The sequence below is a fragment of the Drosophila erecta genome, unplaced genomic scaffold (assembly GCF_003286155.1).
Source record: "Drosophila erecta strain 14021-0224.00,06,07 unplaced genomic scaffold, DereRS2 tig00000126-arrow-pilon, whole genome shotgun sequence".
Classification (NCBI taxonomy): Eukaryota; Metazoa; Arthropoda; class Insecta; order Diptera; family Drosophilidae; genus Drosophila; species Drosophila erecta.
The window spans coordinates 6,132,792-6,150,809 of record NW_020825209.1 but is presented as its reverse complement, the minus strand read 5'-3'; the positions used below and the strand labels follow the sequence as shown (position 1 = coordinate 6,150,809).

General features: G+C 45.0%; 2 protein-coding genes across 3 annotated transcripts; both read right to left on the bottom strand.

The window, feature by feature from the left end:
• Window positions 1-3,876: 3,876 nt before the first annotated feature.
• Window positions 3,877-7,874, bottom strand: LOC6550131 (cuticle protein 21.3). 2 transcript variants are annotated; one of them, XM_001977624.3, is made up of 5 exons: window positions 7,794-7,874; window positions 6,651-6,918; window positions 5,991-6,305; window positions 4,472-4,577; window positions 3,877-4,397 (listed from the first exon to the last, which is right to left on the bottom strand). In XM_001977624.3, exons 1-5 carry the CDS (start codon window positions 7,803-7,805, stop codon window positions 4,328-4,330), a joined length of 771 nt encoding a protein of 256 aa, XP_001977660.2. In that variant the 5' UTR covers window positions 7,806-7,874; the 3' UTR covers window positions 3,877-4,327. The 2 variants fall into 2 exon arrangements, with proteins under 2 accessions (XP_001977660.2, XP_015011130.1); XM_015155644.2 differs by lacking the exon at window positions 5,991-6,305 and having other exon boundaries at window positions 3,949-4,397.
• Window positions 7,875-12,740: 4,866 nt separating this feature from the next.
• On the bottom strand, window positions 12,741-13,943 carry LOC6550130. The gene has a single exon (XM_001977623.2). The coding sequence runs from the start codon at window positions 13,941-13,943 to the stop codon at window positions 12,741-12,743; it is 1,203 nt and encodes a 400-aa protein (XP_001977659.2).
• Between the last annotated feature and the right edge of the window lie 4,075 nt (window positions 13,944-18,018).

Genomic DNA, 18,018 nt, shown 5'->3' with positions numbered 1-18,018 from the left:
AGGAGAAGTTGAGTTATGGAGTTTTGAACTTCAGCCTGGGGACATTTCTTCATTTTTTTGAATTTCTTCAACATCATAACATCAAAAAATGACAAAAATTTAAAAAAAAAATAAATTTCTAAATTTGAATGCAGATGTTTAGAGAATTGCTCCAGAAACATTTAGAGGTATGCCACTTCAAAATCCGATCAAGAGAAGTTGAGTTATGGAGTTTTGAACTTCAGCCTGGGGACATTCTTCATTTTTTTGAATTTCTTCAACATCATAACATCAAAAAATGACAAAAATTTAAAAAAAAAATAAATTTCTAAATTTGAATGCAGATGGTTAGAGAATCGCTCCAGAAACATTTAGAGGTATGCCACTTCAAAATCCGATTAGGAGAAGTTGAATTATGGAGTTTTGAACTTCAGCCTGGGGACATTTCTTCATTTTTTTGAATTTCTTCAACATCATAACATCAAAAAATGACAAAAATTTAAAAAAAAAATAAATTTCTAAATTTGAATGCAGATGTTTAGAGAATTGCTCCAGAAACATTTAGAGGTATGCCACTTCAAAATCCGATTAGGAGAAGTTGAGTTATGGAGTTTTGAACTTCAGCCTGGGGACATTTCTTCATTTTTTTGAATTTCTTCAACATTATAACATCAAAAAATGACAAAAATTTAAAAAAAAAATAAATTTCTAAATTTGAATGCAGATGTTTAGAGAATTGCTCCAGAAACATTTAGATGTATGCCACTTCAAAATCCGATTAGGAGAAGTTGAGTTATGGAGTTTTGAACTTCAGCCTGGGGACATTTCTTCATTTTTTTGAATTTCTTCAACATCATAACATCAAAAAATGACAAAAATTAAAAAAAAAAATAAATTTCTAAATTTGAATGCAGATGTTTAGAGAATTGCTCCAGAAACATTTAGAGGTATGCCACTTCAAAATCCGATCAAGAGAAGTTGAGTTATGGAGTTTTGAACTTCAGCCTGGGGACATTTCTTCATTTTTTTGAATTTCTTCAACATCATAACATCAAAAAATGACAAAAATTTAAAAAAAAAATAAATTTCTAAATTTGAATGCAGATGTTTAGAGAATTGCTCCAGAAACATTTAGAGGTATGCCACTTCAAAATCCGATCAAGAGAAGTTGAGTTATGGAGTTTTGAACTTCAGCCTGGGGACATTCTTCATTTTTTTGAATTTCTTCAACATCATAACATCAAAAAATGACAAAAATTTAAAAAAAAAATAAATTTCTAAATTTGAATGCAGATGTTTAGAGAATCGCTCCAGAAACATTTAGAGGTATGCCACTTCAAAATCCGATTAGGAGAAGTTGAGTTATGGAGTTTTGAACTTCAGCCTGGGGACATTTCTTCATTTTTTTGAATTTCTTCAACATCATAACATCAAAAAATGACAAAAATTTAAAAAAAAATAAATTTTTAAATTTGAATGCAGATGTTTAGAGAATTGCTCCAGAAACATTTAGAGGTATGCCACTTCAAAATCCGATTAGGAGAAGTTGAGTTATGGAGTTTTGAACTTCAGCCTGGGGACATTTCTTCATTTTTTTGAATTTCTTCAACATCATAACATCAAAAAATGACAAAAATTTAAAAAAAAAATAAATTTCTAAATTTGAATGCAGATGTTTAGAGAATTGCTCCAGAAACATTTAGAGGTATGCCACTTCAAAATCCGATTAGGAGAAGTTGAGTTATGGAGTTTTGAACTTCAGCCTGGGGACATTTCTTCATTTTTTTGAATTTCTTCAACATCATAACATCAAAAAATGACAAAAATTAAAAAAAAAAATAAATTTCTAAATTTGAATGCAGATGTTTAGAGAATTGCTCCAGAAACATTTAGAGGTATGCCACTTTAAAATCCGATCAAGAGAAGTTGAGTTATGGAGTTTTGAACTTCAGCCTGGGGACATTTCTTCATTTTTTTGAATTTCTTCAATATCATAACATCAAAAAATGACAAAAATTTAAAAAAAAAATAAATTTCTAAATTTGAATGCAGATGTTTAGAGAATTGCTCCAGAAACATTTAGAGGTATGCCACTTCAAAATCCGATTAGGAGAAGTTGAGTTATGGAGTTTTGAACTTCAGCCTGGGGACATTTCTTCATTTTTTTGAATTTCTTCAACATCATAACATCAAAAAATGACAAAAATTTAAAAAAAAAATAAATTTCTAAATTTGAATGCAGATGTTTAGAGAATTGCTCCAGAAACATTTAGAGGTATGCCACTTCAAAATCCGATTAGGAGAAGTTGAGTTATGGAGTTTTGAACTTCAGCCTGTGGACATTTCTTCATTTTTTTGAATTTCTTCAACATCATAACATCAAAAAATGACAAAAATTGAAAAAAAAAATAAATTTCTAAATTTGAATGCAGATGTTTAGAGAATTGCTCCAGAAACATTTAGAGGTATGCCACTTCAAAATCCGATTAAGAGAAGTTGAGTTATGGAGTTTTGAACTTCAGCCTTAATCAAAAATATATACATATATACTTTATATGGTCGGAAACGCTTCCCTCCGCCCGTTACATACTTTTCAACGAATCTAGTATACCCTTTTACTCCACGAGTAACGGGTATAAAAAAAGAAAGGGAACTAGAGACGCAAAGCAAATATAGTTACTAAATAAGCCCACGTGTGCGTGCGTGTCCTGCGAGTATCCTGCCAAAGTGTAGCAAGTGTGTGTGTGGGTGTGTGTTGTGTGCGTAGGACCGCATCCTGTTCATTTCCCCAAACGAGCTGGTAAAACAAAGCGCTGCATTCAGATACAAAGATACCAACACAGAATAGCCTGGCCCACCTGGGACCAAATGCCCTGCACGGGAAAGCAAATGCAAAACTGCAGCTGTCCCCAAAAAAGGGGGACACCTTAGTTTGGTTTCCTAATTAGCTGCACTGTTGGGAGCTGCACTGTCCACTGGGAGAGTCGAGTGCTTTCGATTATAATTTGTAATCACCAAAGAAAATACACTTTTCACCAGCCATGGTAATTCGATACTTGACCTTGAGTTGGCCAAAACAAGAGTCCACTTTGAGCGAAAGTACGCCAAGTCCAGTGCTACATAAATATGTTCGTATTTAAATTTAATAAGAGCATTCAGCTCAGGGGATGAATAGCTAGAACACACCTATTTATTAACGCAGAAGGAATCAAGCAAGTGTAAATCACTTTAATTAGCACATAAAGCGAGTGAAAGGATGTATCCTTTTAAGTAAGTGGATTTTCAGTGGAATGGCCCAACCAATCCTCCAGTTAGCGTTATCCTTGTTGATGGCTCTTAAAGCTGTCGTCCTCGCCGTCCCATCATTCAAGTTGGTGCGACCCAGCTGGCCAACTCTGACTTTCACTCTCTCTGGCGAACTCAGTGACATTTTTAATGCCATCGCCGTCGAATTGCTGGGTTTATTTTCTGCGTGGACTATATTTTAGGCCAGTACCGAAATAAACGGGTTATCATCTATTTCGGGCCTTGTGCGATGCCCTATGTGACGTAAATTGGTTTTCTGGGCCTTTGCGCTTTCACTTGGTATTTGGCGGACTGCAGGCACCACCATATTTATGGTCGGCGGTACAGTGCGTTTCGTGGCGATGAATCGACTGGCTGTATTGTTGATGGTGGCCTTTGGTGGCCGAGAGCCTTATGCACATGGAACGCATGTCCTGCTATGCGCCATAAAGTATGCTGATCAACTGATGCGTGGCGAATAAATCTCGGCCTGCTTCTGGTCCGCAACATGGCCAAAAGAGGAGGCATCATATCATATCATAACATATTTCATAGGGCGACAGCCCAACCATCCACAACCTTTCCCCCTTGATTGCCAGCCAGCTATTTTTTCCAACATTTCCACATGCATTTCGTTTCAGTTTACAAATTAAGTTTAAATACAACGTAAATTCAACCGCGATAAAAAAAAACACATTTCGCATTCACAATGCGGGGTGGGGGATATGTTTAAGCTCGTCCGCCGGGCTAACAACACGCTAATAAATACGGAGCGTGCGGCACCGCTGCATCCCCGCCCACCATCCTGGGTCAGGGCGCCCAGGTGGGTTCACGGGTCTCGGGTCACGGGTCACGGCTCACAGGCTCCTGGTGCAGTTAACAAATTGAGTTTTAATTAAGGCGACACGCTCTGGGTATTATGGTTCCTATTAGTGCAGTTAGCCAGACGGATGGGAGCGCGTATTCACAGGCGATAATGGGGCGGGTGGAGCGGTACGTAGGCGTTGCGGAGGCGGAGGCGGTGGCGGTGGCGGTGGACGATGGACGGTGGACGGTGGAGCCTCTAGTAGCCATAGTGAATACCATGGCCGGAGACCGATGTGTGCACGAGAGCGGGTGCGGCGACGGCGGCCCTGGAAGTGGAGCGTTGGTGCGGCGATTATGAGGCGACCTCGTAATAATATGGTCCTGCGAGCCGGATACTCACTTCACCACGGGCCCGGCCAGATGCGTAGCGTAAGCAGGAGCGGCGTAGGCGGGGGCGGCGTAGGCGGGTGCGGCCAGTCCAATGCCGTGTCCAATGATGCCGGGTGCTGTGGGATGGCACACACAACAAGGTTAGGTTTATAATAAAAAACAAAAAAAAGCCAAGAGACAGGGCAAAGATAGACGGGGACAGATGGCCGAGCTGAAGGAGAGATGAGAGATGGTCACAGAGGAGGTCCAGATAGAGCTTCCCCAAATTAGCATCGTGTCCATTGTTTGGACAACACAAGCTGCCCGCCCCATGCGCCACTTAAAGGTTGTCAACGGCAACCACCTGACCTGGCCTATCCACCACCCACTAGGCCGGTGGCACAACATTATTGCCCAGGCCCTAAAGCACATCGTACAATAGATGGAATACCTGAGAGTTGGGCTACCGAATCTTGCTGCGCCGAACAATGGCGCTCTGTTCTACGAAATACTTGCAGACTTGCGAAATTAATTAAAATTCGACATGAATTAGTACTGTCCCTCCGAGTTATGCTACTCATTTAATTTCAGTGCACTGAGCAGACAAAGCAAATATGAAGAACAGGAAATATTCCAACCACTGACTAGTGGAATTAAATGCCTCTTTTCTCGCCGTGCACTGGAAGGCGTCAACATCAATCAAGTGACACCCCAGCGGAACTGGGTGACCGGGTGACTGGCTGACTTGCACCTGGAGTTGCCCAGAGCCGAGGGATGCAGCTTGGACACCACCTAGCTGGTGGCGCTTTAAAGCCTGCGAATGGATAGGCGGCGAATGATTGATTACATGCCGGGCTGACCGCCGAATTTCCACAACCGCCGGGCATTTGTATCTGTTTTCCAGCAAGACAAATCGATTGCGGCCGGGCCCAAAAGCGATTATCCCTTTTGTTGGCCGCCTTTTTGCGGACAGATGGCCGAGAGGTATCGATTGCACAGGGCTCCGTTGGCCAATCCCTTGAAGCAATGGCCATCTTTGAGGGCTTTAACCCCAGCTGGGCTCCTCGCTTTAAGTCGTTGCCGTGTGTCTTATCGCTGTTATCGCTGTGATGCTTTGCTGGCCACCTGGCCGCGCTTTTCACGGGCCAAACTTGAAACAATTTGACCTAAAGTTTTCCTTTAGCCTGCTGCATCGAAACTACCTGAAGCATCTGCGCTACGCAGACTAAGCCATATATCAGGAAATTCCTTCCTGGCAGCGCAATCCGCCGCCTGATGGAGCGAAACTTGCGGGCCAAAGTTTGTTTTTGCCAAGTGCACTTGGCCAGCGGTACGAAAACACAATAAAGTTCCTTTTCTGCTTTCGGACTGGAAAAACTGGTGGCGAAATTAGTTGCGAAATCGCTGAGGAATCAGATTTTGGGGCATTCAAAAGCGTGCAGGAGTGCGAAAAGTGGAGTTAGAGCTGGGAGATTGGGGTTAGCGTTAGTTAGACCGGGTTACTCGACATCCTGGATGTCCTGGATGTCCTGGATATCCTGGTCACCTACCGTACGATGGGGCAGCGGCGTACTTCACAACTGGAGCGGCGGCGACTGGGGCATGGGCCAGGTATCCGTGCGAGATGGCCGGAGCGGCGCTATAGGAGCCATAGCCTCCGTATCCGTAGCCGCCGTAGCCGCCGTAGCCTCCCAGTCCCAGGGAGTGTCCCAGTCCCAGCGAGTGCCCCAGTCCGGAGATCTGCACGGCCGGAGCGCTGGCCGCGTAGTGTCCGCCGTAGGCCACGCCCTGGATCTGGGCGGGAGCCGTGTGGCCGGCGTAGCCCAGGGAGTAGGCCGGCGCAGCGATGGCGTGGACCGGAGCAGCTTGGGCTTTGCATTTGCATTGCATTTTCATTTGCGGGTTAAAAGTGTTAACATTCAACTAGCAGTAATGGCCGGTTTGCATTCAGCTACGTGTATCTCTGAGTTCTCAATTGATTCTACAAACTTTGAGTGCAACATTTAGTTGGTGAACAATTTCGAAAAATGTTTCCAAAAGTCAATCTCCCTTGTGGGCAAATACAAGGGGTATGCGTAAACCTGAGCCATCACTGCGACTACGTGCAGAAGGAACACAAAGTGGTGGGTGTGAGTGGTGTGCTGGGTGGTGTACATTTGGCGTATCGGTGGACCTGGAGCATTTGGGGGATGGCTTGGAGCGGAACTCACCTGCGTAGCCGTGGGCGGCGATGGGCGCCAGGCCGGCGTCATTGCTGATGCTGGACCGCTGGACATGGGACTGCGAGTGGGCGGTCTGGACCTGGCTGGCGTAGTCCGACTGGGAGGACTGCCCGTAGTGGCCCTTCACCGTGTGCTCCTGGGTGCTGCCCACGGAGGCGTGGTCGACGCTGGGCGCGCTGATCGAGTAGGCGGCCGGACCGCCGGGCTTCGCCTGGACGCAGGCGATCAACGCCACCAGGAGCACGGAGAGGACAACCTGGAAATGCGTTATATTTGAAATATAATATGCGGAATTCTATAAATCAGTGTCGCTTGGCTTTGTCGCAGTTCGACCGTCTGCCGGAAATTGCAGGCGAGAAAACTTTTAATTAAGTTGATAAAGTTGAAATAGTTGGGTGCTTTGGTGGTATGCGAGTGTCGCCTTGAAAGGGTGCTGCCTTATCGAGAGACAAATCAGGCTAAATAAATCGTTAGCTGGTTGGCAAGAGAGCAGCTATTTTTGTGTATCGACAATAGGCGCAGAGTTGTTTTCAACTTGTGCATCTGAATGCAGCACTGATTTCCCCAATCGATTGCCTTAAAACAGCGCCGGAAAATGATGATAAAGGGCCACAAATTCGTATCTCAACCCTGTTGGTAAGTCGGCCAGATACAAAATCAGTTTGTGGTGCTTATATCTTGTTTCTGCACAAGCTATGTTTTGCCCAGCGGCCCATTGATGCATGGCCTATTTGGCTGCAGCATTCCTGGCCAGAACTGACCCAGATTAAGGCCATTTTAAGGCCATTTAAAGGCGTAAGCAGCTGCCACTCGACAGCCGCACAATTAGCATGCGTGTTGGTCTTGCTCTCGTGTTCATTGCCTTGGATATTGAATATCAATTGCGAGTCGGGCCGAGATTGAAATCCACCTTCAGTTGGCCATATGGGGTCGCCAGTCATCCTGCCAGCAAAGGAGCAACAAAGCACACTGAGAACAGGATGTGCCCCATCCTGACGGCTGTCGAGCGATGAGTAGAAAGGATAACAAGTGCAGGCAACCCGGATCCCGGTGCCACCGACTCCTTTGCCATGTCAATCGGTCTGCGACCACCTGGGGCCTGGTGGAGGTGGACGACAACTTTTCACGCACCTTGAATGCCATTGTTAAAGTGATTCACTTGAAAAAAATTCGACTCAGTTCGATTGGATTGCGATTGGTAACTGTCTCGGTTCGCCGTTCTTTGGGCCTATTTATACGCGGCTCGCTGCTGCCGTCGGTCTGCTCTCAAAATATGGTGCAAAACAACAGCAACAAAAAATAAAATAAATTGAGGAAAATCAGTGGAAAAACAAAAAAGCGGCGGCAGCCATGAGAACGGGTTTTCATCAGTTGGCAAAGCAGGCAGAGCGCAGGCGCGCCGCTCTACGCAATAATGCCTCCACCTCCTCCGCCCCCCAACCCGCCACGCCCCCTTTTTGGCGGCGGAGATCGCCTTTCGTGTTAATCGCATCGATTGTTTAATTGGAAATTTGTCCGCACTTGTCCGAATGCGGCAAAAGGAAATGCCAGCGGACAAGGTGAGCCCAGTGGGTTCACCCACTCCATTGCATTCCAGGCCATTTTCGGCCTCCGAACCAGAGGAGTTTTTGGGTCATCTCCAGGCCCCCTGTACCATATCATATAACATCATTTCATATCATACTATATCATATACATAATATCATATTAGTCGAAGGCCCCAGCAGCCAGTACTTGTTTTTAAAATATACATTAAGTTTAGTATTTTATACCAAATTTTATCTTGATAAAAATATCCTAAAATATCACATATATTATAATCTCATATCATATTTTTATATTATATTATCATATAATATCAAATCATATCACTAATAGCATATCATATCACCTAATATCATATAATATCATATCATATCACATAATATCACATAATATCATATCGTATCATATCATATCATTCTCACGTGGCTCTTGTCAAGTGCTTTATTAATGGAGCCCCGATTTTCCATTTTCCGCCACCACACCCGGTGCGTTACACATTTTTTGGGTTTTTTCAGCCTGCGGACATTTTGTGTTCAACTTTTTACAGACTTTCAATACCCCGCATTCGGTACCTTGAGTGGGCATAGTGGCCCGCACTTAGTACTTAAGTAAATATATAATATATATACAGATACGAACAGGGAAATTATGAGTGAATATAATTATGACAAAGTCGTTAGTCATGCACATTATAATAAAACAGCAACTGCATTAATTCTGTAGATTGGATTTATACAAATTCACCGAAAGCAAATTTAAAGTTGTAGTAGCTTGTAGTCTCAAGACACAATTACTTGATATATTGTTAAATGCACAATTTAAATTAATTTAGTGGCAACTGTCCATTACACAAGCGGTTGGCTTCATGGGCACTCATCATTCCCGCTATTCCTATACCACGATCATTATAAATAGATTAAGTGCCAGTTCCAAGAACAACTAGTGGGTATGTCAACGACCGAACAACACGCATCCACCGCCCAGTTAGCATTTGGTAGTTTTTGCAGTTCTCACGCAGCAGCAGCCGCCGCCGAATGGGCGCGGAAATTGGGCAGCCAGATCGGATTGGACTGGATCGGCAGTGGGTGCCCCGACTCCAAGAGTCGGAGATTGGAACTGGGGGCTCCGAGCTGTGAGCTGTGATCTGTGAGCTCTGGGCTTGAAGTGGGGCCTGAGGACCTGGCAGCTTTTCGAAAGGCACAAAAGCGGGCAGTGGGCCCGATTTTTGGACTGGGAGGCCTTTTTGCCAGTTTTTGATTTGTATTTTCTGATCTAAGCCATTTTGTTGCTGGCTAGCCGTTTTTTGTTGCCTCGCTCGCAATTTATGCGCACTTTGTGCGTTGTCGTGACGAGGGACAGCTATGGACACTGAGAGAATTTTGGTGCTATTTGGCCAGTATCATTACCTAAGCTATTAACTGGTATTATCAGTACAAATATAGTTTGAGTAGGCATGCAAAGTGTTTATTTTGGAATAAATATATGAAGAAATGCACCCAGTCTTGGCAATAAATGCAAAATGTCCTGGCAAAGTGATATTTGCATAATTTTCGTATTTTTACGGGAGCAATCGTGCGAATAGATTTTGACCATGTTTTATTATCATACGCATATCTTTAAGACTTCTTGGCAATACGAAAGAGGCAAGCAAATAATATTCATGGCATTGCGATATGCCCAACCTCGGTTTCTCTGGGTGTGGTGGACATGTAGAGCGGGCCAGGGAGTGTTATGTAATGGGCCGCAGCCACAGCTGGCTGTTCGCCTGGGAGCAAATACACACAGAGGTTTCGCAACCAAGGCGACGCTGCGCTGGGAAATTGCTAGCATTTTCCAACTGTCAACCGGGGAAACCTCCGCCAAGGCGAGCGAGTCCGTCGGGCTCCCGAAATCAGAATCAGAATCGGAATCAGAAACAGAATTGGGGGTAACGGCGCAGCCAACCTTCAGAACACTTTTTGGGGCAGGAGGCGGTGGTCAGTAAAAGCATTATCAAGCTGAAGACGGCGCCACTTGTTTTGGCTCTGCCAATTCTGGGGAAGCACACAGTAAGACCAGTAAGACAGCAAGGCGGAGAAGTCGTGAAGAAGTGCACCGAAAAAAATAAGCATATATAGCTCTCATTTATTCCGCATTACTTCGTCAAAAAGTCGAGGTGGCTCTGCAAAAACCGAGAATCGGGGTCACCAAAAACTGCAGCACATCTCATCTTTTCCACAACTTCGCAGTACACTTTATACTCCTACAGCATAAAGTAGAAGTAAGAACATGCAACTTAACTTCATTTAAAACCCACCAGCTCATGTGGCACGTAAAGTAAGAGGAATGCCAGTACTTGATATGGCACCTGCAATCAGGGTGGCAATGGAGACTCCCGGTTCACAACATAAATTAACCACATTCATGGGCAGACTTCATTGTGAGTGCCTCGTTTGGCTCAGTGTGAAAGTGAATTCCCGATGCAGCGGCATCATCGATTGTCATTGTTGATGAGCCAGGGGGTGGCCCCTTTCAGCCCTTTTGAGTCCTTGGGCCATTGTGTAATGGCGTGATGTTTCAATTACCGCCCATCACTCGTCCTCCGTTAAAACCCCGCGCGATAAATACACAATGCCAGCGCTGCGGGCGACGCAATCTGCGAGCTTTTTGTCTCCGGCATTAATTTGTATAATTGCAATGCCAATACAGGACAAGCAGTCGGGCACAGCCAAGTGCAGCGAGCCATAGCCATCTCAATGTCCTCTTCCCAGCGAGCCTCCACCACCCACTCCACCCACTCCACCCAGTCCACCCATTGTGGTGTCCAGTCGGGCGCAACATTTCACGTCTATGTGGGTCACAAAGGCGCACACAACGGGCCAAAACAAGGCGAGGGAAAAATTGGATCGGTTCCTGACGACATGGTGATATCCCTTATCCGACAAACAGGCATCCACAGGCTTTCACCACGCAATTTGCACCCACCCAATTATATTAATCACGGTTCATGCCTACAAAGCCCCTATTAAAATAAATAAATATTAATACATTCAAGTTGATTGGTTCTTTGCGACAACTGCAACTTTAGACGTGCGATAAACTTACGCACTGTGGTACTGTGTGCTTTTCGAATCTTGCATCCTTTTAGTTGACCCAGAGTACAGGGTATCACCGCATTGGACAGGGACTGACAGCCGTTGCAGTTGGCATCCCCTAACTGGAAACATTCGCCGAACTGCTCTTGAAACCGCCGTCGCCCATCGCTGTCATTGTTTCCATGTCCATTGTCCGTTGTCCGCTGTCCGCTGTCCGCTGTCCGTTGTCCGCTGTCCGTTGTCCGTTTGGTGATGTGGGGCTTAGTTTTTAGTGGTTTGAGCTGGCGACATTTGCCTAAATACTTGGCCGCACTCACTCGACCATTATCACACATGCCGTCCTCCATTGCCGCCTTTGTTGGCCTTTTGCGTGGAATTTCCAGAGGCGAAGATTAATGACCGACATGACCTGACAGCGCCGCGTCAGCGTGGCATCGATGTCAATGGCGATAGACGAGCAGGATGGCTGGGCATGATTGGGTTGACCACCTGCAAGACCGAGTACGGTGTACAGCCTAACTTGGCAGCCCAAATGGATACGGAAATTGAAAACGCTGGCCTTAACCGACCTAAAATGCTACAATCGCTTAACGCAGCTTAGTGAGGTGTCTCAAATAGCAGCCATTGCTAGTTTTGGTGCTAAATCGTAATGCTCGTAATGCCCGCCACCCAGCTGGTGCGTCCGAAAGCCCGCCAGATGGCGCACGCCACCCCAGCGAGGGCGTGGCCCCAGCGAACCGAAACTGGAGCAATGTCCTGATATTACGCGCTATTAACTGCCAACACTTGTGTGTACGTGGTACGCACACAGTTGCCCGGGCGAGAGCATTAAAATGTAACCTTCAATTACGAAATCAATAGGCAAAAAGGCGGTCGGCCACACCTCCATGTGGCCAGATCTTGTTGGCCAGATTCGAGACGCCTTTGTGCACTGGGCTCGTGCGCTTTTGTTGTCTTGCTGTCTTCATCTAGTATTTTCATATTTTCACAGAATTATTTTTTCATTCTTTTTTTCCCATTTCTGTTGGATTTCGTTTTTTTCTATTTTTGCCTCGATGCCGGAGCTGCGATATTGAAAACGCTTGACAAGTGGGCAGTGGCCCCGACGTGCCACGCCCACGCGCCCCCTTGCGTTAATTTGTTGTGTAATCTGCGCATTTATTATTTTCAGTTCCCCCACAGTTAATGCTACATCGCAGTAATGGGAATATTCAAATAAACAGAATATGAAAACGAAATGAAAAATACAAAATACCAATAATGGCACATTCTTGCGTTTGACTTGATTTTAATTATCACCTAACGAGATTGCTTGAGACCATATCTGACCATATTTAACAATATTTTGAGCAGACAGAAATCTGCTAGAAACACTAGGAGACAAATGAAAAACGCAGTTGAGACTAAGTCAGCTCAATCAGCTTAATCTATAAGAGGGATGATTTATCCAATTCCGAGTCTAGTACTGCAACTTGATCATGGGCCTTTCCTTATTGGCCAACTTGCCAGCAAGGATCGCGTGTAGCTGATCGGTGAGTAGAGGACACTGCATGACCTTTAGGCGCGAAAGGTTGGGAAGTGCCAGGACCAGCTCGACAACAGTCTCATCGGTGATGAACGGGGAATTGGTCAGGTCCAGCGCCTCCAGGAAAACAAGTTTCTTCAATTTCATTAGCACATGTGGCTGGTACGGCTGATTTGGTATATAGAGAACACGCAGTTGACAGAACATCGATATAATGGCCAGGCCATGGGCGCTAATAAAGCCATTCACGGCATTCGAAAACTTCAGACACTCCAGGGACTTCACATCCATGAGGGCCATCAGGGTCCAACCGCTGACCACGATGGGCACGTCGATCGAGGAGTGGGGTTCCAGGTGCAGGGTTTGCAGACTGCGCAGCTCACCCAGATGGTACTCATCGCATTGCGGAAAGGCCACCGACAGCTCGAGCCCCTCCAGCCCAGGACAAGAGCGCACCAGGTCACGATAGATATGGCAGTGGCTGCCAACCTTCAGGTCCAGGGCACGCAGCTCGCGAAGTCTTGGCAGCTGGCTCAAGTTGGCGAGTTGGCTTGGGCACAGCAGCTTGCAGCCGGAGAGATTTAGCGCCTCCAAAGAAGCTGGAAGAAACTGGAGGAAGGACCCGGTCAGGTTCTTGTTGTAGCGCAGATCCAGGGACTTGAGGTGCGGCAAAAAGTTCCAGTGCAAGAGGCCCTCATCCTTGAGATGGCAATCGATCAATTTAACACTGGTCAGCATGCTAAAGCAATAGCTGGGCACGTAGTCGATCCAGTGGTACTGCAATATCGAGAATCCCGTGAAGGCAATCTCAGTCACCTTCGTGGGTCTGATCGACATAAGGCGTATGAATTCCGCGAAATGTGGATACTCTTGGGTCTGTGGACCACCGCACAAGTACTGAATATCAGATCCCGAGAGGTGCACAAACAGCTTGGTCTCGATCTCTGTGAAATCAGCCAAGTCTTCCACGTTAATTGTCCGGCACAGCCGTTTGGAGCACCTGCGATAGACGTCCTCTAGCATATCGCAAGTGGATGCCAGGCTGATGAGAGTCTTCAGATCCAGCCACTGGGCCACCTTAAGCCAAAAATCGTCAAATTGGCAAATATCGCTGACAAGGAAATGGGAAATGTGCATGTGAAGTGCCTGGGAATAGCAGCCCAATACTGCGTTTTCTTTACCTGATCGAAAGATAGATCATTGTTCTGGATTCTTGGATTCTTGATTAATTTTTCGCTCAATAAAAGTTCAGGTTAAGGAACTGAACGATGACTGGTCAGAAATGCCAGAGTTGTCGCCCTTTTCAACTCCTTAATATAACGAATCTGTATTTTGGTATATATTTTTTTGCACAACTCACGTGCGTACATATTTTCTGCCCTGGAGACAAAAACTGGCAACAAAATATTTTCTTGCGGCTGACATCGATGCAGGAGACCGACGGCAATTAAAAAAAACAAAAAAACAGCGCAAATTGCGTCTAAGTGCTGCAATTATGCATTCGCTTGCGTATAAGCAATTACGATAGAGCTAGATGCTGGAAAGTCCATGCTGTCTTATCGCTATTATACTCGATTGGTAATTATGTCCAGAGCTGGTCAGAAACTGAAATTTTTTAAATCCATGTTTAAATCCATGTTTTGCGAAAGCCACAAAGCAAAAACATTTTTGATAGTGTATATTAGGGTCGCATTAATATATGCAGGAAAACGTAAGTGCGCCGCGACTGTCAGCTTATGTATACAAATAAATAATAATAAATGCATAAGTGATTGCCACATGCAGTTGGGTTCGCCGACAGGCCCGTTGGTTCCCAGCCAAACTTATTCGATAATCATCGCTGGGTTAGTGACTTAGTGACCCGATTTTTGCCGCCCAAAACTGCATTCGACTTGCAACACGCCCCACGCCCCACGCCCCACGCCCCACGCCCACTCCCCTCTCTCCACTCCCACGGCCTTTTAATTAAATTAGTTTATTTTATTGATATTTGCGCACACACCCACATGCATGGAAGTACTTTTTTGGGGCACAGACGCTCAGCAGCCGCAAAAATGCGCAAACCGCCATTTTCGTGGCGTATTTATAGGCTGGAATCTGGAATCTGCATATATCAGTAGGATGCGATATTATATAAAGGTCTAGGGCGTTTCGATTACTTCACTCTTTTAAGCCATGTCTAGATAAACATTTTTAATCGCAAGCATCTAGGCGCCCGGTGAAACTTTATCGACTTGCACACGAAGTAGTAAGCCGATGTGCAGGGCCAAAGAAAATTCGGAGAAATTCCGATAAATTCGGAGAAATTTGGGGAAATTTGGAGACATTCCGAGAAATTCGGAGAAATTCCGAGAAATTTTGGGAAATTTTGAAAAATTCCGAGAAATTCGGAGAAACTCCGAGAAATTCGGGGAAATTCGGAGAAATTCGGGAAAACTCTGAGAAATTCGGGAAAATACCGATTGTTATGCATACCTTGCTGCCTGCCTGGGCGATATTCCACTTTTATCCAGCCTACTGAGCATCCTGCAGTCGCTAGGTTTTCCAATTGAGTTTTCTCCATTTTTCGCAATAGGCCGACTGTTTGTTTTCTTCCACTTTTTTTTCGCCTCGCCAACCACCTAATTGAGTTGTTTTATTAGTTTGGCCTGGACCAGGAAGCCCACCATATGCAGTTGGCCCGGGCAACCACTGCCCTTGAGTTGGGAGGTGGCATCTTCGTCTGCCATCCGATGATGCCGGCTGATGGACACTGATATACTCAAGGCGGCTGCTGGCCAATTGTGCTGAGTTATGACTCTCGACCGGCAGGTCGCAGTCCCTACAACCTAATTCGCATATTCTTGTTGTATAATTTATGAATCCATTTGCATTCCGCTGCAGAACTACGCTCGAATGGCTTAAAGAAGGCGTTGAAACCTAGATGGAGCATCTTTAACCCAACAAAGTTGCAGTTGCAGCGAAGTAGACTCAAATTACAGTTCGCTCGATCTCAAATATTCTAAAAATTGAGTTATTAATTATTCAAAAAATACGAGATATTCCACTCTTATGAACTGTTTGAAATGCATACAAAATTTGATTGGGCCAGAAATGGTTTTAATTGAAAGTGCAAACACATGTGGAATAAACACAAACAAACTCAAAGAACAAAATGCATGGAATTCCGTGAGTATGTCCGTATCAGCCTCTGCTCGTGTGTGTCTTTTAATTATCAATTGATTGGAAAAATTCCTGAAAAACTCATCTCCATCCGGCTGTTAAAGAGCGGCCTTTTCATTGGTATTTCCACGGCGTGGGTCGACTGCTTGTTGCTTTTCCCCAGCCTCAACCCCAAAGAACACATGTGTGTATCTGTATCTGTCTCTGCATCTGTATCTGTAGCTGTACCTGTATCTGATGGTATATGTGCGCATATCCAGCTGTATATCACTCGAGGCCATCCGTTTTTGGGTGCTGAGAGGTGCAGGTGGGCCACTGTTGTTATTCCCGTGTATTGTTTTTCTATCCCACCTTCACAGCAGCGTGTAGTATCAGCCAAAGCCAGCGAGTTTGATTTCTGTGTTAATTACGACGTCGTCTCATTAAAGCCAAAACTCCACTGCAGCAGGGCGGCACAAAAAGCAATTAAGCTGCAGCGACCGTTGGCAATTTTGGCCAAATTCAACTGGCCACATTCGAGGGGAGCCGTCCCCTGCACATTGCACATTGCACATGGGCATGGGCATGGTCAACTGGTTCGGGCCTTGTTTCGGGCAATTAAGCACTTCTGGCCCACAAATCCGTAAACAAGCGTTGCCAGGCGGCGACCTGACCTCCAGTCGGTCCGATCCCCTTCTTTTTCCACAAGCCCGCCCAGTATTTGAGTTCTCACCGCTTTTATGATTCCAAGAAATTAGGTAGTTACAAGAATATAAAGCGCGGACAATCAATATTCCGTTTTGGCACGCATTAATGCCTTTGCGCTTTTTGTAATCCCAATACTTTGAATGTCGACTGCTGGTTTACATGCGATAACCATTTAATTTGCATCGCATATAAATCACTGCTATAAATTAGAGTGTAAAATGCGTTTGCTCACAGAATAGCTGACCACAACAAAATATTATATTCTACATTAAATTCAATTATTTGTGGCATTATTTAAACATTTCTAAACACCCAAAACTCATAGGTACTGAATACAGGATGTAACTGATACAACACAGTATTGGCTTATTAACGTTGCAATTGCTGGAAACTATGTATATATGCACCTCCTAAGTCAGTTCAAATGCAACACATTATACACATAATACATTAAGCCCCTGATCTTTTAGGGGCATTTCCGATTCACTTAATTTCGCCCGGTTGCCCCGCGAGTGGAAAAGGCCTAAAGAAGAAAAACTAACTGGCCAGCAGCAGCAAACTTGGCAACTCGGACTTTGGCAAGATGGCCAGTGCTTGGCTCAGCTATAAAGTGGTTGCTGGGGGAGCTGGAGGAGATGGTGGAGATGGTGGCGATGGTGGAGCTGCTGCTGCAGTGCGTCCCTTCCAGGCCACTTCACTTTATTTACCGTCACGCTCACTGCGCTGCGGCTGCGACGGCGGCGGCGGCAGCATTAAGTGCGAAAACAAAGCCAACGGCATCGAACCGCTCCCGGCACCTCCTTATTTTTATGGCCGGTTTATTGAAAGGCCGCCAGGCCGCCGGGCAACGTGCAGCGTGCAACGTGCAACGTGCCATGTGCAAACTACACGGCGAGAAAATGGGTGGAGAACCCCCATAACCAACTTCTTAGTTAACAACCTAAAGCAGGTGGTTTTCACTTGCCACAAATGATCTATAGTACATATACAGCTTATTTTCTTAACACGAAATCTTGAACTTAATGTTTTGAATGTATTTAATTTTATTAAGGAAAAAATGTCATTGTAGACAAGGTTAAAAGGTTCACTTTGAATTATGTAGACGATTTATGTTATGCATTTGAATAACTACAAGATATTTTCTAATGCTAGGCGTATTATTTTTGTTGAATTTAAAATACGTACTGAGAGAACCAGCTTAAATTCAATAAATCAATCGAATATGGAATATTATTACTGTGCTCAGTTAAAGGCCTCGGTAAATGTATATATTTTCTTACTGTGCACTCGCTGATAAAGAGCGTTGCGTAACCCGCCGATGAGAGTAATGATGACGATGGTCAGTGGCCATTGGCCAAGTCGG

What these genes read in the sequence shown, in the direction of transcription:
- LOC6550131 (XM_001977624.3), bottom strand. An exon ending in CGCCGCCCACGGCTACGCAG is followed by an intron (nt 6,306 to 6,650) that starts GTGAGTTCCGCT and finishes GCAAAGCCCAAG; the next exon opens with CTGCTCCGGTCCACGCCATC. An exon ending in CTGGCCGGGCCCGTGGTGAA is followed by an intron (nt 4,398 to 4,471) that starts GTGAGTATCCGG and finishes CTCCACTTCCAG; the next exon opens with GGCCGCCGTCGCCGCACCCG.
- LOC6550130 (XM_001977623.2), bottom strand. Translation starts at nt 13,943, where the DNA reads ATGCACATTTCCCATTTCCTTGTCAGCGATATTTGCCAATTTGACGAT.